The 25,809-nt window shown below is 41.9% G+C and overlaps 2 protein-coding genes and 1 pseudogene across 2 annotated transcripts; 2 read left to right on the top strand and 1 right to left on the bottom strand.

Moving 5' to 3' along the window:
* Positions 1-641: 641 nt before the first annotated feature.
* LOC149443717 (C-reactive protein-like) lies at positions 642-11,880 on the bottom strand. The gene is made up of 4 exons (XM_089655366.1): positions 11,729-11,880; positions 10,104-10,165; positions 2,350-2,595; positions 642-1,359 (listed from the first exon to the last, which is right to left on the bottom strand). Exons 2-4 carry the CDS (start codon positions 10,159-10,161, stop codon positions 710-712), a joined length of 954 nt encoding a protein of 317 aa, XP_089511492.1. The 5' UTR covers positions 10,162-10,165; positions 11,729-11,880; the 3' UTR covers positions 642-709.
* A 3,678-nt stretch (positions 11,881-15,558) lies between these two features.
* Positions 15,559-17,447, top strand: LOC149443716 (E3 ubiquitin/ISG15 ligase TRIM25-like). The gene has a single exon (XM_089655363.1). It carries the CDS (start codon positions 15,574-15,576, stop codon positions 17,140-17,142), a length of 1,569 nt encoding a protein of 522 aa, XP_089511489.1. The 5' UTR covers positions 15,559-15,573; the 3' UTR covers positions 17,143-17,447.
* Positions 17,448-21,580: 4,133 nt separating this feature from the next.
* On the top strand, positions 21,581-21,696 carry LOC149443715 (U2 spliceosomal RNA; annotated as a pseudogene).
* The last annotated feature ends 4,113 nt before the right edge of the window (positions 21,697-25,809 follow it).

Raw genomic sequence — 25,809 nt, 5'->3', positions numbered from 1 at the left:
CATGTGGGACTGTCCCGGGATTTCACCAAATTCTCAGTATGCCACAGATCCTGTCTGTTTCCTGGAAACCAATGCCTAATTCTAACTCTAACTTAGGTCGCCATCTTCCTAAAGTGTTCCTCATGCTCAAGTTCAAAAGTTGTGAGGTATGGTTGTGGTTGTGTGTTAGTTTTAGGGGTTCCACTGAGGAGAATGTTCAATAAGTGACTATTACATCTTCAAATATGATCAATTCACGTTATGGTGATAGCTAAGTATACAGAGTTTGAAGTAGCTGTTACCTGTGATGGATATTTGTCTGCTAATATTTTTAGTGCAGAAACCGATGCCAAAAACCCATGCCCATTTCCAGAATCCGCCAAGTGAACACAAAGTTTTGGATGGAGTGTAGAAGGGTTAGGCTCTCTACCAAGTTTTCATTGCCGGCTGTGTCTCTGTAGGGAGAGCCACTCTTTTTGTTGGTCCTGGTGACCATTGTTTTAGAATTGCCATGAGAGCAAAAGGTGAGGGGAGACCTTCCAATGGGGACCAATGTTCTGGTGACTTTAAGGAGATTTCTTCTAGTTTCCCATTGCTTCTCCAAGACTGAAAATGAGGGGAAATCTCCACAGTAGGATACAAGCAAAAATAGTAACACAATGTTGATTTTAACCCTTCCATACTTTATCCAAAAGCAAAAAAAACAAGTTTTTCCTATACATGCGCTTTATTAGCACAGTGTACATAACGAGCTGACAGAACCCCCAGACTTGCACTGAAGTTTGGGTTGAAGAAGAACTTCCCCTTTCATTTCATAGACTAGAGACTTCCAACTAATGACATTTCCATAGCGGTCACCAGAGATGACTTTCTGAATGTCTCTTGGGGTCAGGACATAATCCCACATGTGGACATCACTTATTTCTCCAACCAATGGAAAAATAGGGTCAAAATTTCCCCCATAAGTATATTTATTATGAGTCTGTCCCAGAACAATGCTGGTTTCACCATCAATAGAAAACCCTTTAGCTAAGACTCTCCTAGGGTAGAGCTTTCCATTGACCCAAAGTTGGACCACTCCAGTGTCGGAGTCCCAGGTCACACAGACGTGCCTCCAGTTCAAAGAATCTGAGTCTGTCCTAATAACGATTTGTTGTCCATTTACAATTATAGAATAGATGTTTGGAGAGTTTGAGAAGAATATAAAAGCATTTGTACTGGCTGGAGTAGCGAGAGAGAAGAGACTATAAACATATAGAAGATCACTGTAGGAATGTAGACAGACGGTGACTTTCTGCAATGGCTTTGTAATTGTAGGTTTCAGAATGACATGATCCGTGCTGCCTTCTCTGGGGAAGAGGAACACTTTACCCTCCAAGTCTGGAAAACAAAGAAAAACATAAAACACATTACTGCTGCCAATCAGTGTATATGTATTAGGTGTATCCAAAGCATAAACTTGTTTTTTGTACATCATGGATGGAGTAAGGATGGTTGAACACCTTGTCAGTGTATCGCTCCCCCTCCCCCCCCCGTAGAGGCCGCTGGATAGGATGGGTTCTCTGTTCTCAGCCCCTCTGACACACTAAGTTGAGTGTACAAACATACAATGTTACCGGAAATCACTGGAAGTAATACTTAGAACCCAATATTAGTGCTACATCACAGAAAACAGGCACCAAACCAGGTAGTAAACGCAAACTTAATATATTGTCACCCAAAACTGTTGGTAACTAGACAAATATAACATGGATTAATAATGGTAATAACACAGCTTGGCATACAAAGTGATTACAGTTTGGACTCGTCATAAGAAGATATTTGGCATCAACATAAACAGTAGCAAGGCCATCTCAGTGCAGCAGTGAGGAGTAGCAATGTTTAATCTACCGAGTGCTGGAACTATACTGCCAGGATGCCTTTATGGCAATGCTAGATCTAGACCAACTGGGTATGCACTGTCCACAAAAAAAGGAGGATGGTAGCAGAGGGGGCAGGGGAATAAAAGGGGGCTTGCAGTATAATTATTATGGGAGGGGCAGGCTTTTGAGATGTTATTCTGGTGGCTAATGGTTGGGCCCTTTAACAGCGTCTTTGCACTTAACAACAGTCCCAGTTAACCTGCATACAGTATAGACACAGGATAGGTATGGTATTGTCTTGGCACAGGTGCAAGGTAGGTGTGGTTCAGACTCGATAAAGGTTTGGGATAATGCGGTATAGGGTTGCTCTAGGTGCAGTCTAGGTTTGGAATAAGTGTGGTATAGGGTGCAGTATGGGTGTGGTATGGATTGGATATCCTTGGTGCCAGTGCTCTCAGTAGCTCAGTTCCTGCTAGCAGTATCAGCATAAGGTGAACGGCCCTCTCACCAGTTTCCGGAATGCTGTGGTATCTTCTTGCTGTAGAAAGGGGGCCCCCTTGGCCTCTTCCATGAAAGCCTATGGTGACCAGTGAGGTGGGAAGCAGAAGGTGAGTGGACACTCCAGTCTGCAGCCATGGTGCAAGTGCTGTGATGGGGGAGGTTACTCCTAGTCTCAGGCTCAGATTTCTGTTGTAAGATGAATATCCAGACAGAGGTGCTTCTTCTCTCTTTCTCTCTCTCTCTTTAACTCCCTCTGTGCCAAAAAGAAGAACCTAGCTGAGCAGCCTTGAAAAAGCAGCTCCACTTCTCCTTTGTGCCTTAGTGGCTCTTGGGAATTACAATGTAAGGATTCCATTCATCCCATTATATGGCTGCTATCTCAAACTACAACTCCCAGGATTCTCAACGCTCTGCATAGAAGTCTATGGGCCTTTTGGCATTAGCTCTCCCCCCACTAGCCTGGAGGAGAATGGTGCAACATAACATCAGTGTGTCAGTAGAGGGAGAGAAGAATAAAGGGCAATGTCTCCATCTCCATATTGATGTAGCAGACCATCTGGCTACATCAGGAACTCTCTTCCTCTTAGACAGGAGATTTTTTTTATCCTTTTGTCCTTATCAATACTGGTCTCTGAGCCTGACCCCTGACCGTGACACACTGGAGACTCAGTTGGGTAGAGATCTGTGCTCTCTGCTCTCTTCCTCTCATGATGGGTACATGAAGTGTGCTCTAATCAATGTTATGGTTCCAAAATAATCATGGCTCCAGGTGTTACCTCAACCCTTCCCTTATTCACTCTGCTACTGACTGCTTTTATGACAAAATCCCACCCCAGACCTGGCCACTTCTGTCTACAACACTCACTCCTGACTTCATACACAGAACCAGGCCTTGCCTGCTACAATCCTGGCAAACAGATGACACCAGAAGTCTCAAAAGACGCAGCTGTGCTCTGGAGCGACTGTGGCAAAAAAACAAATGCTGCAAGACTTCTCTCTACAAATATTCTGAAATACAACTCTTGCCTTCATGCTGATAAACAAACCTACTGTACCACTCTCATCAAATCCCTCTCATTAAATCCTTGTCAACTCTTTTCTATCTTTAATTTCTTACTGGAACCCCCACTACCTCCCCCCACTAGCATACTGCCCAAGAGATTGCCAGACGTTTCTAGAACAAGATCAATACAATTCGTGATGAGATCTCCAGTGTCCAGCTTTCTCCTCCAACCAACATACCAGGTCTACCACTAATCTCAACACTTTCCTCCTTCAACCCAATTACCAAATGTACCAAAGTTGCCAAACTCCTTTTTGAGGCCCACCTCATCACCTGACCCCTAGACCCTGTCCCCACACAACTACTACAACCCCCGTTCCTGTTCTATTCTCTCTAACACACATCTTCAATCTATCCCTCCCCGCACAAACATGCAGTGTTACCCCCATACTCAAAAACTCTTACTGGACATCACCTGTTTGAGCAACTTAAGATTCATCTCTCTGCCTCCAAGCCTTTTGAATGCCTTGTACACAACAGTATGAGTAGCTACCTCACTGAAAACAACCTTCTCGGCCCCCTACAGTCTGACTTCCACCCACAACATTCCACTGAAACCGCCGTACTAAAACTCACTAATGGAGGGGCACATGCGGGGCCGGCTCCGGGAATGGCCGCTCCTCTTTACAGCTCCAGCATCCCTCCAGCGCACCTAGCGGCAACAAGCTGACCCACAGGCTCTAAAGCCCACATAAACCGACACATATACTCACTGGTACCTCCGGAACCATGACTCAACATCGGAAGGCGCCGGGACACCCACAAGTGCTGACGAGCTTCTTCCCACCCCGAACAACTAGCAGCCAAGATGGCACCGACTGCATGCAAGACGGTCCCTCAGCACAGAGAGAAGGACAGTCCGCCTACACACCGGACCCCAGGCTTAGAAGATCACTATATGAAGGTGACCCTGATGAGTCCTCTCCTCCCTTGTCATCCTCCACTAGTAGCCCTGAAAAATTGAGGCCACGCATAGAGAATAATGATAATTATGACACCTCTGACCTACAATCTCCTCTCTCATCTCCACTACCTATTCCTGCACCTCAAACTATTATTGATTCATTCCCTGCTTCTGACCAACCTATATCAGAACTGTCTATGAAAAATATGCTTCTTTCCTTACAACAAGCTCTGCATAATGACTTAACCTCAGCAATTTCTCAAATCTCTAACACGGTTCAAGAACGTGACCACCGCATGCGCCTTATTGAACATAAGATGAGCGACATGTTCACAGCCCACAACGACATAGCAGACGCTCACGCAGACCAAGAAAATGATTTGGAACAAATAAAACAAAAATTATCAGACCTAGAAGACCGCTCCAGGAAAAACAACATTAAATTCTGAGGCATGCCTGAATCCATTGCCATGGATGCCATAGTGCCCTACCTACAACAACTAATGAAACACCTCCTTCCATCAATCACAGACCTAGAACTTGCTATAGACCACGTGCACAGAACCCCTAAACCGTCATTCCTACCTGCATCAGTACCAAGAGATATACTAGCGTGTATACACTTCTACCATGTGAAAGAAGAACTCATGAATGCAGCCAGAAATACATCCGCACTTCCCGCATCACAATCTAATATCAAGCTATTCGCAGATCTATGGAAAACATCACTACTTATCCGAAAGAAACTAATATCCATAACAAAAGCACTACGACACAATGGAATTAGATACCAGTGGGGATTTCCCATAAAACTCACTATTAAACAACAAGGAAGAATGTTCACAGTCAGACACCTAGAAGCAGGCCTCGACCTACTGAAAGAATGGAACATCCTACCCGCAGATGACCACCCGCCCAACCAGAATCGTCCACAATGGATGGACGCAGAATGGACCTGAGGGAAGTCCCACTAATATCAATGGTACCATTATAATTAGCCCGCATTCACTTTCTCATCGAAAGCTGGAACCACAGCTGTGGAGGAACCGTTCTGCCCGGGCTTCCTCATGCAGAGCAATGAGTCTCAGCCAATGGTCCCCTTGTCCTGCAAGTCTTCCAGTGCTCTGCTAGGGCAGGTATTAGAGCTCAAAACCAATCCTTCCCTGCTATCCCAAACCACAAGTCGGAACTTTGTGTAGGGTGAAATGAATCAATCTTTATTGAACACAGTTCAGTATATACAGCTTCACCCCCACCCCCACCAGACAGCCTGGCACCGTGTTTTCTCCACCCACAAAAAAACCCTACAACCCAACAATACAGTATGAACTCTATAGAAGGGAAAGACTACAAGGTCACATTTCCCCAAACAGTGTAAAATGTCTGTCTACATAACAGCTGCTAAATATATACAGCTTTACCAAGGGGAGAATGGGAAGACCACTTAACAAGGGGAGAACGGGAAGACCACTTAACAAGGGGAGAACGGGAAGACCACTTAACAAGGGGAGAATGGGAAGACCACTTAACAAGGGGAGAATGGGAAGACCACTTAACAAGGGGAGAATGGGAAGACCACTTAACAAGGGGAGAATGGGAAGACCACTTAACAAGGGGAGAATGGGAAGACCACTTAACAAGGGGAGAATGGGAAGACCACTTAACAAGGGGATAAAACGAGAACAGAAAGGGCAAAATGTTATCACAAAGGGACGGTCGTCACAACAGCCTTCATCAAGAAATAATGAGAACCCATGTTCACTACCAGCATGACAACCTCCCTGAGTCATGCTTGCTCGACCACCCCCATTTGAAAGTAGCATTAAATGCTCGTCATGCAGGGGCGGACTGACAACTCATGGGGCCCCTGGGCAATAGGAGATCATGGGGCCCCTGTGTTCTTGCCCAAACTCAAAAAAGCCTATGAAAAAGGTACCAGGGGCATCTCATGGGGCCCCCTACTGACCCCAGGCCCTCGGGCAGTGCCCAAGTTTCCAAATGGTCAGTCCGCCCCTGTCCCCATGTTACTTGTATTTTTCACAAGTTCTTTTTATCCCCCTTTTTCCCAAATTCACCAAGCTCACCTTGCCAGTCTCCACCACCCCAAGTATCTCTCCTACACACTTGGCAATCCTTTCAACAACAACTACTGCTAAATGACCACACTGATCCTTCTAGGCCCATACACCTTCCTAGACAAGAGTGACCATATACCACCACCAAATCTCAAACCACAGCTGCTACCACACACCACGAATCCAATATACACATGATGATTAAAATACATCACTCAATGTTCGAGGCCTCAATTCTCCATACAAGAGATCATTAGTCACCAAAGAAGCTCGTTCACTGCAAGCAGACATCCTCTTCATCCAGGAAACTCACTTCACCGCATCTAAAACACCTCACTTCACAATGAAGCAATTTTCCTCACTGTTCATGGCACCGAACACTAAAAGGAAAAATGAAGTCCTCACAGCTATAAGAAACTCACTTTCGTTCCATCTCCGAAACTGCAGACCCTCAAGGCCGTTACCACATCGTCATATTCAAAATTAACGACAAACTATACACACTGGTCAACATATATGGACCCGACTCCAAGCAACTTCGATTTTGCAAGAGACTTAACACCTTAATATGCTTCTAAAAAAAGGACATCTAATCATTGGAGGAGACTTTAACGCTGTAGTGAATCCTCACCGACACATGCTCAGGCAAACGCTCATCCAACCAATCGTTAAACCACTTTTTACATACCAATGACTCATATGACATCTGGAGATGTCAGCATGGAACTGAACGAGACTACTCTTACTACTCTCCATCCCAACTATCATACTCCAGAATTGACCTACTCATCACAGATAAGTGGGCTCTGCAACATATCACCTCCTCAGAGATCGGCACCATAACAGGGTCGGACCACGTCCCAATCACTATCACCATAGACACTCAACAACACTCTCCACTCCCTCGCATGTGGAGATTAAACTCAACACTTCTGAACAGGGGCAGACTGACAACTCATGGGGCCCCCGGGCAATAGGGGATCATGGGGCCTCTGTGTCTTTGCCCACACTCAAAGCACACCCAAAAAAGCCTATAAAAAGGTACCAGGGGCATTTCATGGGGCCTCCTACTGACACCCTCGGGCAGTGCTGGAGTGTTTGAATGGTCAGTCCGCCCCTGCTTCTGAAGGACTTTAACCACAGAAAACATATTCTAAAAGCACATTCAATGTTTTTTTAAACAAATGACACACCTGACATATCTATTACCACACTTTGGGCAACATACAAAGTATACATGAGAAGAATTCCAATAAAATTAAATTCCCAGATCAATAGACAAAGGAGCCACCAAATTGACAAACTCTTAGCCTCTATTAATCTGAAAGAGGAACTTAACGAAAAAAACCAAAACCTTACAAACTGCGCTCCCTATTACTATACAAATACGACCTTAACCTACAAAAAATTAAAGCAAAATATTACTCCCTAGGCAACAAAGCTAGCTCTCTACTAGCTAAAACAGTTCAGCATCAACGTCTTAAATCCAAAATTTCCTCAGTCCACCATCCAATCTCTAATATCCGAACTACAAACCCACTAGAGATAGCAAATGCTTTTGCTGACTTCTATCAATCCTTATACAACCTCAAAGACGACCCAGAAACTATCCAACCAACCACTTCTTCTATGCAACACTTTGTACAATCACTGAAACTACAACTTTCACCCTCCCAACTAAATACCCTCTCCGAACAGATTTCAACTAAGGAAATCAAATTGATTACTAAAACCCTTCCACTAAACAAATCTCCCGGAGGAGACGGATATACAAACGAATATTACAAACAATTTGTGTCAGAACTGTTGCCTTACCTAGCTAAACTCTTTAATCACGCTGCCAATTCTGGCTCTTTTCCCACAGAAATGTTGCGATCCATAATAATGACCATACCAAAACCCGGTAAGGACCCCCAGCATGTCCAAGACTATAGACCCATATCTTTAATTGATACAGACATAAAACTCTTCACAAAAATTCTAGATAACAGACTACTCTCATTTCTCCCTAAACTGATCCACACAGATCAAGTAGGATTCATACCAGAAATTTTTTCTAAAAAGAATCATCCAACCCACCACTAGTGAAAAATGACCCTATTCAAAGAATATATTATAAACAATACGTGCCTTTCAAATGATAAGTGTCCTAACACATATAATCATACACACTATATCCATAAGTGTCCAGTGTCTTATAGTCCAAAAAATTTAAAATTAAAAACATTTTTTAATAAAATTAAAAAATGAAAAATGAATACGTCCCACTTGAAATCACTTCTTTGTACTGTTGAAGATCCTCAAAGGCCAGCTTCCGCAGAGACCCTCAAAGAAATAAAAAACTCAACATAGTGCATTACCTTAATAACTTAATATATAATATTTACTTAAGTAAATAAGTAATACTTAATATATATAAAACAGTAATGTGTTCCACTCAGTCTATTCACTTCAATGGTGTATCACTTCTAGTGCTTATAGCATATATACCCTTACCAAAATAAAAATATCAAAATCGCTGTAAGGTACAATATGGGGAAGTCCACAACACTATTCAGCCTCCTTGCCTCCACTCCTGACTTTAAAATCTCATCCCCTCATGGTATCACCAGCCAGTTCCCTGGTCATTCAGATCCACGCAGGATGTATATGAGACAATAATAGTGTAATTCCGCAACATACCATGGAATAAACTTTAATAGATCTGCTTACATGTATATAGTAAAATTAGCGCATTCCCTTAAGATTAAGTCCCGGATGTGACGAAACGCGTCAGGGAATGTGACGTCGGACATACGGAGCAGAAACCGGAAGTGATACGGCGGCCATCTTGGAGTTGGGAATCGCAAGGATATCCACCCAGAAGCTGCTTGGTAATCCCCAGACTGTGGGGTCTTTTTTCAAACGCGCTTATTTTACTATATACATGTAAGCAGATCTATTAAAGTTTATTCCATGGTATGTTGCGGAATTACACTATTATTGTCTCATATACATCCTGCGTGGATCTGAGTGACCAGGGAACTGGCTGGTGATACCATGAGGGGATGAGATTTTAAAGTCAGGAGTGGAGGCAAGGAGGCTGAATAGTGTTGCGGAAAATTACCAACCTACCTCTGCTAACGTGGATAACCTGAGGTGTCAGTGGTGCTGAGGCATTGACCAAAGTCAAGGTAACAGAGGACCTGACATTACCAGCGGCTCCTGCAGGGGTGGAGCTACATTATTGGTCTACTGGCAACACAAGCAGTTGAATTTTGACATCCATTTGTGCCACAAAATCCTACAGGACTGAGACTGCCCTTATAAAAATTCCCACCAGTAGTAGTTTTCACACAGGCCGTTGCAACTACCTTCCTATTCCAGAGACCCCAGGATCACCAACAGTAATTATGTGCAAGTCATATCACCTACCTTCTTCTTCCAGAGACCCCAGGATCACCAACAGTAATTGTGTGCAAGTCATATCACCTACCTTCCTATTCCAGAGACCCCAGGATCACCAACAGTAATTGTGTGAAAGTCATATCACCTACCTTCTTCTTCCAGAGGCCCCTGGATCACCAATAGTCACTTTACTCAGCTTATATTACCTACTTTTCCCTTCCAGAGACAACAGGATCACCTTCAATAATTTTGCTCAAGGTGTATCACCTACTTTCTTCTCCCAGAAACTCAGGATCACCAACAGTCATTTTTTCTCAGGTGATATCACCTACCTTCCTGTGCAAGAGATGCCGAGATCACCACCAGGAGCAGCAGCACACACAGCCCCATCTCCCTGAACAACAAACATCATATATTAGAAGAAAATGTGTGAATCCCCTCTCAGCAATATTTATATATCAGCAGAACAGAGTGCTGCCTAGTATTATGTTTGAATACAGCCAATCAGAAATCTGAAATTCCAGGGGAAGCTTAATATTTAGACAAAGCCAACAAACAACATGGTAGCCATGGTCCGCAGACAGATACTACTCTGCTCTCTCAACCCAGCCACAACCATCTTCCCCTCTTCCCCGAACCATACTCAGCCATTTTTCCCCTTCTTTTCCTCGCAGTCCATGGTCAGACCATACAATGTCTTCTCTCTCCTCTGTCCAAGATAAGTTTTCACTCTACCTCCTTTCTCCCAGACTACAACAATCTTTCACTTGATCCCAATCCATATTAGCCTTTCTTTGTCTATTCTCTCTATGGTCTATGGTGATATACCACTCCAACTACTTCACTCTACCACAACCATCTCCTCTTCTCCCAACCATGTTCAGCCCCTCTCTTCTTCTACCCATGGTTCATGGTCAGATCTCTCCTCTGTCTAAGATCAGTTCTCACTCCAACACTTTCACTCTGGCTGCAAATATCATGCACTCAGTGCCATCCATGTTAGCTTTCCTTTGTCTATTCTCCTGATTGTTCATGGTCAGATACCACTCCAGTTCCTCCACCTAGTCACAAAAATCCTCTTCCTTCGGATATGTTCTTCTCATCTCTACCTCTTCTCCCCATGGTCCATGGTCAGATCACATGTTAACTTTTCTCTCCTCTGTCCAACTTTAGTTCTCCCTCTGCTTCTTTCACCCGGTCCATGATTATCCTCCACTCAGTCCCCATCCATGCTAAGCCTCTCTTCTCTTTTATTTACCACCCGTGGTCCATGGACAGATCACACTCAGAATGTCCACTCTCCTGTCCACAATCAGCTTCTGCTCCATCTTCTGCTTCAGCCACAATTATCTTCCCTTCTGTCTCTTATCTTGGCCAAATCCTCATACTCTACTCCCCCGATGGACATATTTATTAGTCTAGTTTATATTTATTAGTATTTAAATATAAATGACCCAATATAGACAATCACAGAGTTCAATGATCTAACATAGAATTGTTCCAAGGTTCCCTCGGATTTGCACTATGCCTTCAAAAGAAACCTGAGGGCAATATAGAGGCTGACCTTCTGAAATGCAAAAGGCATGGCTGTCATTCTGATCCTCTGGCTTTAATGTGTTGAGTTGCTGACTTGGAATAAGTATGACCTTTCTCAGAAAATAGGGAGCCAATATACAGCCAGTCAATCAGAATTTTTAAAAGAAGAGGTCAGCAGTGGCTTGGTCCTGTATCTTCTAATGATAGTATCCTGCTCAGTGATCCTCTCCACCAGATAATCATCATCCTCATTTAATTGTCAGCACACCTCCATGTAGATGAATGTTCTGCAGGAGATCTGCAGAGCACTGGAGCTCTGTATGATCTATCTATCTATCTATCTATCTATCTGCTTCTACAGAGATAAAATGCTAATAAGCAAAGACTATGTAAAAGTTTTCCAAATAAAGTAAAATCTTACCTGGAAATCAGACAGAATACGAGACTGCGGGGGAACAAACACACACTTCACCTTCCAGATATTTAAGATGTGACTCTCTTGCCCCTACTAGGATGTACATTCCTCCAGTTCTATTATAAGATGTCACTCTGAGGCCCCTCCTTGGAAGGACATTCCTCCAGTTCTATTATAAGATGTCACTCTGAGGCCCCTCCTTGGAAGGACATTCCTCCAGTTCTAATATAAGATGTCACTATGAGGCCCCTCTTGGGATGGACATTCCTCCAGTTCTATTATAAAATGTCACTCTAAGGCCCCTCCTGGGATGCACATGCCTCCAACTCTGTTATAAGATGTGACTCTCTTGCCCCTCCTTGGAAGGACATTCCTCCAGTTCTATTATAAGATGTCACTATGAGGCCCCTCCTTGGAAGGACATTCCTCCAGTTCTATTATAAGATGTCACTATGAGGCCCCTCCTTGGATGCACATTCCTTCACTTCTAATATAAGATGTCACTATGAGGCTCCTCTTCGGATGGACATTCCTCCAATTCTAATATAAGATGTCACTATGAGGCCCCTCCTAGGATGGACATTCCTTCAATTCTATTATAAGATGTCACTATGAGGCCCCTCCTTGGATGCACATTCCTTCACTTCTAATATAAGATGTCACTATGAGGCTCCTCTTCGGATGGACATTCCTCCAATTCTAATATAAGATGTCACTATGAGGCCCCTCCTAGGATGGACATTCCTTCAATTCTATTATAAGATGTCACTATGAGGCCCCTCCTTGGATGGACATTCCTTCACTTCCAATATAAGATGTCATTATGAGTTCCTCTTCGGATGGACATTCCTCCAATTCTAATATAAGATGTCATTATGAGGCCCCTCCTAGGAGGACATTCCTTCAATTCTAATATAAGATGTCACTATGAGGCCCCTCCTGGGATGGACATTCCTCCAGTTGTATTATAAAATGTCACTCTGATCAGTTGTAATCAGTTGTGGACCTTGGTGATACGGGGTACATCTAAAAAAGAAAACTTCACCAAAAGCCTTTGATAACATTTAAATGTCTGTATTCTCACTTCACCAGTCAATGTGGTGCTCAGCACTGGACAATGCATCCCTATGCCTGGCCAAGCCCCCCACTACCTGTGTGCCGAGTCTCTACTGTCTCTAGCGGAGGTCGTTGGTCTCCAGTTTTCCGGTGTCTCCTTTGTCTTCAGTGCTCCTGTGACTCCAGTGACCACCAGTGTTTCCAGTGACCTTAGCGCTTCTGTGTCTCCAGAAACCACCGCATCTCCATGGATCACCAAACTGCTGTCTTCAGTGACTACTGTGTCTCCTGTAATCTTAGCATCTCAAGTGACCCATGTGTGCCTATGTGTTCAGTAAATCCCGTGTTTCTAGTGACCCCAGGGTTTCCTCTGTCACTACTGGGGGAATAAATGGTGGAGAAGGATCTGGGGGGGTCAATGATGGAGAAGGATCTGGGGATTCTGGTAGATCACAAGCTTAATAATGGCAGCAATGCCAAGCTGCGGTTTTGAAAGCGAGCAAAATCCTCTCTTGTATTAAGATAGGTATAGACTCCAGAGAAAAAGATATCATCCCCCTCCCCCGGGTACAAATGATTAGTAAGACCTCATCTGGAATATCCAGTTCAGTTTTGGGCTCCAATTCACAAAAAGAACATTGGGGGAATGGAGAAAGAACAGAGAAGGGCAACCAAACTGATACGAGGCATGGAGGAGATCAGCTATGAGGAAAGAATAGAGGAACTGAATTTATTCTCTACTGAGAAGAGGAGATTAAGGGGGGATATGATCTCCATGTATAATACATAAGGGGGATATGATCTCCATGTATAATACATAAGGGGGATATGATCTCCATGTATAATACATAAGGGGGGGTATGATCTCCATGTATAATACATAAGGGGGGATATGATCTCCATGTATAATACATAAGGGGGATATGATCTCCATGTATAATACATAAGGGGGGATATGACCTCCATGTATAATATATAAGGGGGATATGATCTCCATGTATAATACATAAGGGGGGATATGATCTCCATGTATAATACATAAGGGGGATATGATCTCCATGTATAATACATAAGGGGGGATATGATCACCATGTATAATACATAAGGGGGGTTATGATCACCATGTATAATACATAAGGGGGATATGATCTCCATGTATAATACATAAGGGGGATATGATCTCCATGTATAATACATAAGGGGGGATATGATCTCCATGTATAATACATAAGGGGGGATATGATCTCCATGTATAATACATAAAGGGGGATATGATCTCCATGTATAATACATAAGGGGGATATGATCTCCATGTATAATACATAAGGGGGGATATGATCTCCATGTATAATACATAAGGGGGGGATATGATCTCCATGTATAATAAATAAGGGGGGATACGATCTCCATGTATAATACATAAGGGGGGATATGATCTCCATGTATAATACATAAGGGGGGATATGATCACCATGTATAATACATCAGTGGTTCATATAGTGAACTCGGTGTAGTTATCCCCCCAGAGGTCATCACAGAGGACAAGGGGGCGCTCTTTATGTCTGGAGGAAAAGAAATGTAATCTCCAAACACGGAAAGGTTTCTTCACTGTAAGAGCTGTGAGAATGTGGAATAGACTCCCTCCAGAGTTGGTTGTGGCCAGCTCAGTGGATTGCTGTAGGAAAGTCCTGGATCCTTTCTTGGATACACAGAATATAACTGGATATAACATTTATAGAGAAAGGTGATCCAGGGAATATCCGATTGCCTCTCGGGGGATCAGGAAGGAAGTTTGTTCCCCTGCAGGAGCAAATTGGATCATGTTTTGCTGGGATTTTTGCCTTCCTCTGGATCAACTGTGAGTGTAGGATTATAACTTTTTTTTTTAAATGGTGGAACTGGATGGACTTTTGTCTTTTTCCAGCCAGACTAACTATGTAACTATGTTGGCGGTAGCTGACCTACCCTTTATAAAGCCAACCTGAGACGTGTGAATGAGTGAGGACATGATGAGAGCGAGGGGCGATGCTATTATTTTCAAAGGCATTTTAATAACGATGTTTAAAAGTGATATCAGGTGATAGGATCCCGCTTTGGTAGGACCCTTATCCTTCTTTGCGATTAATTTAATGTAGGCTTGGTGCCCCGATGGGAGACATTGTCCCCTCTCCCAAATGCCTGGCTAAACAGATAGAAGGGTAGCGGTCCGGGACCAGAGCTTTACCATTGGCCAATGAAGATATTGCCGTCTTGACGTCTCGTAGCGATATACAGTAGGGGCATTAAGTGAAGGGAGGAGGGTCGAGCACCACCTGCAGTAGGGAGCACAGACTGCACCTGCCTTCATCAGGATATGGAGCCTTGGCCCAATCCAGACTCTAATGGGACTACCACCATTACTCTCTGCATGTTGGGGTGTTGGAACAATAATGAAGACATGTTTTGGGGGTACACAGGCTGAAGTATACGCAGTGTATAGTGTGAGCTCAGACTCTATAGAACCGAATCCCTTTTCAGCATCATGTAGTCACCTCCACTTCCCATCTCAATGCACTTAGTGCTCCTCATGTCCCCCCACATCCGTCTTTCCCTCGTTCTCTGTCCTGCAATGTTGGGAGGTGCGATTATCATGACTACTGCAAATAAAAGCTTCTTCCTTCTGTACTCTGATCTCCGTGTCCTATAATACTCACCCAGCCCAGCCTCACCCTGTGTAGGAGGGTGTCACCCCTCCCCCACTGCATTCCTCTCCATTGTCAGAGACTTTTAGTTTCGTTTCTCTTCTGTGGTCAGCGATGGCGTCTTCTGCTCTGAGAGCTGAGCTGGAATGTTCCGTCTGCCTGAACATTTATACAGATCCTGTGACCCTGAAATGTGGACACAACTTCTGCCGGGTCTGTATTGATGGTGTGCTGGATACACAGGAGGGATCTGGAGGATATTCCTGTCCTGAATGCAGAGAGAAGTTTCCGGGTCGTCCTCCACTGCAGAAGAACATGAAACTACGTAACATAGCAGAGAATTTCCTGTCTGCTCAGACAGGTCAGGAGGACTCCAGGGTCTTCTGTACTTACTGTGTGGACTCTCCTGCACCTGCTGTTAGATCCTGTCTACACTGTGAGGTTTCTCTGTGTGATAAACACCTGAAAGTCCACAAAAAGTCCCCAGAACACATCTTAACTGACCCCACCTTGTCCATGGAGAGCAGGAAATGCTCCGTCCATAAGAAGATCCTGGAGTATTACTGCACTGAGGATGAGACCTGTATCTGTATTTCTTGTTGTCTGATTGGAGAACACACAGGACATAAGATGATGTCACTGGATGGGGCTTCTGAGAAGAAGAAGGACACACTGAGGAATGTTCTGCAGAAACTTCTGACAAAGAGAGAGAAGATGGAGGAAAGAGTCCAGAGTCTGCAGGAACACAGGAGGAAAGTAGAAGAAGAAGAAGCTGGTGACACCGAGAGAGTCACTGCCCTGTTTATAGACCTCAGGAGACGTCTGGAAGACCTGGAGAAGAGAGCCCTGAGGGACATCTCCGGGAGGGCAGAGCGGGTCTCCATCTTCATCCAGGATCTGGAAATAAAGAAGGAGGAGCTGTCCAGGAAGATGCGTGACATTGAGGAGCTGTGTAACATGACGGATCCACTGACTGTCCTACAGGAATCAGACACAGGTGACTTGTGTGATACTGAGGATGTAGATGATGAGGACAGAGAGAGACATGAGGAACTCCTCCATGATGGAGGGGGGCTGGATGTGGCGGGGGTCTTACACACAGGTTTATCTGATATAATAACAGGGGGAAATGTATCCTTCTATATACAGGGGGCTGCAGACATATTACTGGATGGAAACACAGCTGGTAATAAGCTACAGATATCAGATGACGGGAAAACTGTGTCCAGGTCAGAGAGAAACCAGAATCGCCCAGAAACACCAGAGAGATTCCAGTATTCTCAGGTGATGAGCAGTCAGAGGTTCTCCTCAGGGAGACATTACTGGGAAGTGGATGTCGGGGGGTCAGATGAATGGAGAGTCGGGATGTGTTACCCCAGTATAGCCAGGAGAGGAGAGGGGTCATTGATTGGAGATAATAACAAGTCCTGGGGTTTGGAGAGAATTGGTAATCAGTATTTAGTGATACATAACAATGATGAGACCCCATTACCCCCCAATCCCTCCAGTAACAGAGTCAGGATATATCTGGATTATGAGGCCGGGCGGATCTCCTTCTATGATCTGTGTGACCCGATCCAACACCTCCACACCTTCACCACCACCTTCACTGAGCCCCTCCATGCTGGGATAGGTGTAGGGGGAGGTTGTATAAAGATATGTGGGGGGAGGGGGAAGATGTAAGAACTACGCCCAGTCTGGTGATGTCAGACGAAGAATTGAAATTCAATTCATATTCATCCAATAGTATATAGTGGTGGGCGGGGCTTCAGTCTCCTGCAGGTGTTTCCATAATAACTAAAGTTGAGATGTATTACTGATCCCTGTACAGTATTACTGGAGTAACAGTAACATGTTCCTATTGGTCAGTGAGGATGGGTGTGGCCTATCTATTATCAATCTATCTATCTATTATCTATCTATCTATCTATCTATCTATCTATCTATCTATCTATCTATCTATCTATCTATCTATCTATTATCTATCTATCTATTATCTATCTATCTATTATCTATCTATTATCTATCTATCTATCTATCTATCTATCTATCTATCTATCTATCTATTATCTATCTATCTATCTATCTATCTATCTATCTATCTATCTATCTATCTATCTATTATCTATCTATCTATCTATCTATTATCTATCTATCTATCTATCTATCTATCTATCTATCTATTATCTATCTATTATCTATCTATCTATCTATCTATCTATCTATCTATCTATCTATCTATCTATCTATTATCTATCTATCTATCTATCTATCTATCTATCTATTATCTATCTATCTATCTATCTATCTATTATCTATCTATCTATCTATTATCTATCTATTATCTATCTATTATCTATCTATCTATTATCTATTATCTATCTATCTATCTATCTATCTATCTATCTATCTATCTATCTATTATCTATCTATCTATCTATCTATCTATCTATCTATCTATCTATCTATCTATCTATTATCTATCTATCTATCTATCTATTATCTATCTATCTATTATCTATCTATCTATCTATCTATCTATCTATCTATCTATCTATCTATTATCTATCTATCTATCTATCTATCTATCTATCTATCTATTATCTATCTATTATCTATCTATCTATCTATCTATCTATCTATCTATCTATCTATCTATCTATTATCTATCTATCTATCTATCTATCTATTATCTATCTATCTATCTATCTATTATCTATTATCTATCTATTATCTATCTATCTATCTATTATCTATCTATTATCTATCTATTATCTATCTATCTATTATCTATTATCTATCTATCTATCTATCTATCTATCTATTATCTATCTATCTATCTATCTATCTATCTATCTATCTATCTATTATCTATCTATCTATCTATCTATTATCTATCTATCTATTATCTATCTATTATCTATCTATCTATCTATCTATTATCTATCTATTATCTATCTATCTATCTATCTATCTATCTATATATCTATTATCTATCTATCTATTATCTATCTATCTATCTATCTATCTATCTATCTATCTATCTATCTATCTATTATCTATCTATCTATCTATCTATCTATTATCTATCTATCTATCTATCTATCTATCTATCTATTATCTATCTATCTATCTATCTATCTATCTATCTATCTATCTATCTATTATCTATCTATCTATCTATTATCTATCTATCTATCTATCTATCTATCTATCTATCTATCTATCTATTATCTATCTATCTATCTATCTATCTATCTATCTATCTATCTATTATCTATCTATCTATCTATCTATTATCTATCTATCTATCTATCTATCTATCTATCTATCTATCTATTATCTATCTATCTATTATCTATCTATCTATTATCTATCTATCTATCTATCTATCTATCTATCTATCTATCTATCTATGTATCTATCTATCTATCTATTATCTATCTATCTATCTATCTATCTATCTATCTATTATCTATCTATCTATCTATCTATCTATCTATCTATCTATGTATTATCTATCTATTATCTATCTATCTATTATCTATCTATTATCTATCTATCTATCTATCTATCTATCTATCTATCTATCTATCTATCTATTATCTATCTATTATCTATCTATCTATCTATTATCTATCTATCTATCTATCTATCTATCTATCTATTATCTATCTATCTATCTATCTATCTATCTATATATCTATTATCTATCTATCTATCTATTATCTATCTATCTATCTATCTATCTATCTATCTATCTATCTATCTATCTATTATCTATCTATTATCTATCTATCTATCTATCTATCTATCTATCTATCTATTATCTATCTATCTATCTATCTATCTATCTATCTATATATCTATTATCTATCTATCTATCTATTATCTATCTATCTATCTATCTATCTATCTATCTATCTATCTATTATCTATCTATCTATCTATCTATCTATCTATCTATCTATCTATCTATCTATTATCTATCTATCTATCTATCTATTATCTATCTATCTATCTATCTATCTATCTATCTATCTATCTATCTATCTATCTATTATCTATCTATCTATTATCTATCTATCTATCTATCTATTATCTATCTATCTATCTATCTATCTATCTATTATCTATCTATCTATCTATCTATCTATCTATCTATCTATTATCTATCTATCTATCTATTATCTATCTATCTATCTATCTATCTATCTATCTATCTATCTATCTATCTATCTATTATCTATCTATCTATTATCTATCTATCTATCTATTATCTATCTATCTATCTATCTATCTATCTATCTATCTATCTATCTATCTATCTATCTATCTATTATCTATCTATCTATCTATCTATCTATCTATCTATCTATCTATCTATTATCTATCTATTATCTATTATCTATCTATTATCTATTATCTATCTATCTATCTATCTATCTATTATCTATCTATCTATTATCTATCTATTATCTATCTATTATCTATCTATCTATCTATCTATCTATCTATCTATCTATCTATCTATCTATTATCTATCTATCATAGCGAGAGAAAAATTTATGTTGCTCTGTAACTCTAAACTGGTAACCTCACTAATGAAGATTTTTAGGTACCGTCATTTGGCGCCATTCTACGAGCGTCCACACTTTTAAATCGTGACATGTTAGGTCTTTATTTCCTTTTATATATTACCAAAAATTGGGTTATATATTGTGGGGTTTTTTTGCATTAAAATTAATTAAAAAGTACTTTTTCCCCAAATTTGCATTTGAAAAATCTCAGAATACTATGTGACATAAAAGAAACGCAACACCCACCATTTTATTCTCTACAGCCTCCACTTAAAAAAAAAAAATATATATATATACACATATAGAAATACTATATATAATGTTTAGGGGTCCTAAGTCTTTTTCTAGTAAAACAATGGTGATTGGTACATGTAGGGGGAATGTGAGAATCGGTGTGGGGGCGGGAAGTCGTGAAGAAACGATGTTGGATTCTATGAGATATTGGAAATGGTCTTTAGAGATGGAGGACATGGATGTTCTGAATCTATCTCTGCTTTCATCTTAGAATTTTCCTCTTTCTAGTACTTGCCCGTGTTACACAAGATAGCTATGGAAGGGGGCTCCTTCCAGCATTTCTATGGAAGAGAAGGATCATCTTAGAGGGCGGGGCTAGCCTCGGCCCCGTGTTGGTCCCCCCAATAGAATTTCCTATCATGGTGTAGCGCCTCCCCTGGTGGTTTCCAGGTATCTGCAGCCACAGCATGGGCACTCTGACATTGTTGTATACAAATGTAGCAATCTATACATTTCTGTGTTTTCTTCATTTTTGGAACATTTTGTTGTGTTGATTCTTAAACAATCCTCCATTATTCTTCTCCCTGAAGAAGTGGATCCCAATCCAGGAAACGTGTCGAGTTCAGTCATAGAATAAAAATGGGAGGAGTTTGTAGAAATGAATGTGTGGAGGTGGAGATGACCATACGTTCTGGAAATGGATACATTATGTACAAATAATTATGGCAAATGGAGGTTATCTGAAAGCTTTGTTCTCAATGAATTTATAACTTCATGATTCTTCTGGAATAAAGTATATGAAATGGTAATATAATATATTTTGTGTGAGTTGTGCCTCAAAAATCCTTCCATTCTGCCTAGATTCAGACTGTGAACCGCATGGGAATCGCACTGCATTCCTGTGCAAATCACTTGCTATTCAGAGTGGTGTGATTTGAGCCCGTTAATTTTTTATGGTTCAAATCACCCTGCATCTGCACCAAACACGTGCCGGCACCTTCTTTTTAGCATCACTAGAACTGCAGTTCAGGCAAACGCACTGCGTTAGCAATCTGCTTTTGGGGTGTCGATAACTTTGAATTGACAGCCTCAGCAGATCTCAAAATGCAGTGCAGTGCAGAGAACATATAAGGTTTGCAGCATTTCCCACATAGCACTAGTGTGCACCAGGGATTAATTGACACTTTCTCTATATACACACTCACACCGGCATGCCAACAGCCTGAGCCACCGTGAGCCCCTCGTGTGTGGGAACCTGGAGAAGTGCAGTCCAATCGCTGGGCTGTCTGTGCCCACAGCAAGGACTAAAGGCTTCTCGGCCTTTTGGCTAAGATCAAGTGTAGTATCTGTTCTTATCAGTGTCCAGTGGGGGTGCTCCCGGCCATTCTAGCTTTGCGGGGATGGCTGTTGTATAGTACCCTCACTGGTATGATGGGGGTCCGGAAGGCTAGTACCGGAGGGACAGAAACCGGGGAGCGCCATGATTCGTTCTGGGGCCTCGGGAGTAATTCCTCCGAGAAGACTGGAAAGACCCAGTACCTCCTGATTTGGACGGATCTACCTTGGTCTGGCCAGGGGCTGAGGATGCAAAAAGTCCGCAAACTCAGTGCCCCCTGAGTAGTCGCCTCAGGGGTGTCACTAGTAACACTTGGGTGTGGGACCCCACGGTGTGAAGATGGCACATGGTCACTGTTTTTCACTCTTTTTGCACAGCGCCCTAAGGACCAGGCCTTTTGGCTAAGTCCAGGGCAATTTTTGCTACGGGCCTCAGGGCCTGGTCTGTGCACAATTTGGCACGGTACCACTTTTTAATTTTCTATTTATTTATTTATTTTATTTATTTACACCTCCCACGTTTGTCACTTTTTCTTTCGCTTATGTGTGTGTTTCACGGATGGAGGGTGTGGGCCCTCGGGCCTACCCTGAAGTCTAGGGGGAGGATGTGTGGCCTTTTGGTTCCTTCCTCCCCTGATCCCTAGGGGGCTTTTCTTCGGGAGAGCCCCCTGACCAAGTACTGTGTGTCTGGCTTCGGCTGGACACAAGGAACGGTGGTCCACCAGGCCTTTTGGCCAGGAGAACCAATTGGGAACCTTGTCCCCGTCAGGAGCTTCGTGCCCCGGGGGATCAGGGTAAGTGGTCCAAGCCCCTTTAGGGGTAGGACACAGCACACCCCTAAGTGCACTTTTTCGTGTGGTGTTTTGCACTTGCACTTTTTTTGTGAACACTTACGGGTTTTTTCGTTATAGTTGCACGTTTGCGGACTTAAAAAAAAAAAAAAAAAAAAGGACTAAAGGACTGAGGGACTGAGAGTTCTCCTGTCATGCCGGAATCAAATGCTGGAGAGACCTGCTCCTGTGTGAGTGACTACACCAGAGCTGAGACACTGAGCCACCAGGATCTGACTTCAGAGAACTGCAGATTGCCAAGTGATCTGAATCAGATTTCTGTGTACAAGGAGAGGTGAGCTGACCATCCGTGTTCATCCCAACACAGTTAAGGCAATAGAGACTGCTTTGTTCAGCACCCCACTAGCCATGTACTGCACACCCTAAAAGAGACAGCTACACATACACCACCTACAGAAGGGCCCCAATAAAAGCTGCCCAACACTGACAATTAGGCTCCAATACGTTATAGCCACCTCCAGGGGTACCCTTTCATCACAAACACATATGCTCACCCACTAATGGGGGCTGTGTGGATGGTGTGCACACAAGGACCTTTATTTTCTCGATTTAGTTGATGCCAATACTTTAACCCTAATAAATCCATTACAATTTGGTTTAACATTGCTACGGTTAAAGTTATATTCAGCCTACAGGGTATTGCCCAATTATCTAGTACAGCATCCTTAACTCCTTACAATAGACTGGGTGGGAGCCCCATGGGCAACACTCCGGTGCAATCTATCACCTGTTATGTCCACCGCCCTGCTGCCGGTAGCATGTGATCACTGTGGCCTATCACAGCAGATCATATGACAATTGTACACAATGAATGGCTTTGTTTCATATCATCCACTGTGTACCATTGTGATGAACTCTGTGATTGGTTACAGTGATCACATGGTACAGACAGGGCCAATTACAGTCAAACATAGTGTGTATGTAGAAAAAAAAGAACAGTATTGCTTTGGTCACTGTATGTTAAAAAAAAAAGTTAAAAAAAGCAAAATTTATAAAAAAAAAAAAAATATTAAAATTATTATATTATAATAATAATAATAATAATAACAACAACAATAATAATTTTATATACTGTATATATATATATATATATATATATATATATATATATATATATATTTTTTTTTTTTTTTTTTTTTTACATCCTGTCACCAGACAGTGTCCCTGATCAGCGCCACACCAGTTATATGATGACACTTTACTGCACTGGTGACATTTTTAAAAATTGTTTATCCCGTGCTTCCACGGCCATGTGAGTGAATAGGGTCATTGATGCCTCTGGTTGATAAAGGGGTATGAAAGGTTCCGCTTTATTTTTATATAACAAACATGTTATACTTACCTGTTCTGTAATGGTTTTGTACAGAGCAGTCCTGATCCTCCTTTTCTCAGGTCCCCCACCTGCGCTCCTTGCCCCTCCCTCCTTGACCAGTGTCCCCAATAGCAAGCCACTTGCTACAGGAGCACTGGCACAAGCTCACTCCCGAGCCTTCCTCTATGCAACCATAAGACACCTGGAGCCATGGCTTGGCCCTGCCCCCCACCCCGTCCTCATTGGCTCACTGGCTGTGATTGACAGAAGCGGGAGTTAATGGCTCTCACTGATGTCTCAACCAATAAGGAGAAGGAGTCCCGGGGCAGTCGAGGCTCTCATGCACATCGTTGGACCAAGAAGGAGCTCAGGTGAGTATTGGGGGAGCTGTGGTGGGAGGCCGAGGTTCGATCAAGGCCTGGGTTCAGACATAACCTTAAGCTCATCCCTACCCTCAAAATGGGGGGATGCCTTGCCAGGAGGGTCCTCTGGTAACGCACCCTTTTCCCCATGTTGATGAGAACAAAGGTTTCATCCCCACAACCCTGACCAGTGGTTGTGGGGGTCTGTGGAGGGGAATAATCCCCCACTTCATGCATTCACAAATGTAGCGCCAACCCCCTAGAAGCCGCTGGATGGTGCCTGTCTTCTGGTGCTGCCTTCACCCTCTGAAGTCCTCAACCCATCTGACACCCTAGGTTCAGACCAATAATACTCACCAATACCGTCCAGCCAGGGGCAGACTGACAACTCATGGGGCCCCCGGGCAATAGGGGATCATGGGGCCCCTGTGTCCTTTCCCAAACTCAAAAAAGCCTATAAAAAAAGGTACCAGGGGCATCTCATGGGGCCCCCTACTGACCCTGGGCCCTCGGGCAGTGCCCGAGTTTTAAAATGGTCAGTCCGTCCCTGCACCCAGCACAGAATAAAAGGGGCAATAGTCCAAATCATTCATTAGTACAGTTGTATGAAATACCTTATTGATGCTCCAGTAGGGGGGATTACAACCCATTGTCAGTGATGCACAGAATTTGAAGTAGTAAGCAATGGTAACACAAAGTGGATGTCAATGCTTAACCCCTTCCTGCCGACGTCACACAAATCTGCGTCCTCACAGAACCGGGCTTTTTCCGTGGGGCCGCATATCTGCATACCTGTCCCTCTGCTGGGAGCGCACCGCACAACGCATTCCCAGCACAAAGACCGCGGTGTCACTGAGAGCCCCGGATCCTATTCTAACTATCAGGACCTGGGACTGCCGATTCAGGGTCACATGATCGCTGTGATAGCCTCTGGTAGGCTATTACAATGATCAGTCATTGTACAGCCCGGCCCCCTTGTTTTTTTTTTCTTATGAATGGAGGAGAGAGACACATTGTATCTCTTACCTTCCTTGCATAGAGGAAGAAAAAAGTTTGTAAAAAAAAAGATAATAAAATATTAGAGAATAAAAGAAAAAATTAAAAAAAAAACTAGATCAAGGTTTGATCTAGTTCAGTGCCAGGGTTAGTGTTTGGGTCAAGGTCAGGGTCAAAGGTCAAGGTCAAAGGTTAGGATTTTATTTTTTATTTAAATTGGTATCAGTGACAGTTAGTGTCAGTGTGTTTTTAGGAAAACAAAAAACAAAATGCGCACTCTTGTTTCTGGGCCGTACTCCGGGTACAACAAATAACCTCCACATATATGGTATCGCTGCGATCGTAAAGAGCTGGAGAATTTATTTTGGGTTGTTCTTTGGTAGTATGTTACGGTAGTAGCAAGAAACACAGAGAAATTTAAAAAAATATATTTATTTTTACTATTTTGGCCCAGTTTTCCTTTGATAATAAAAAATTCAGGAGCTATCCATTCCCATTTACCACCAAATGAACGCCCAATTGGTCCTGAAAAAAGACACAGTATACAGTTGCAAGAAAAAGTATGTGAACCCCTTGGGATTATGTGGAGTTTTGCATGAATTGGGCATAAAATGTGCTCTGAACGTCATCTAAGTCACAACAATAGAAGAACACAGTCTGCTGAACATAATACTACACAA

Source organism: Staurois parvus, unplaced genomic scaffold (assembly GCF_062004578.1).
Source record: "Staurois parvus isolate SC_StPar_1 unplaced genomic scaffold, SC_StPar_1.0 ptg000837l, whole genome shotgun sequence".
Lineage (NCBI taxonomy): Eukaryota > Metazoa > Chordata > Amphibia > Anura > Ranidae > Staurois > Staurois parvus.
Note: the sequence above shows the minus strand (reverse complement) of the source record. Positions and strands in the feature narration are given on the sequence as shown.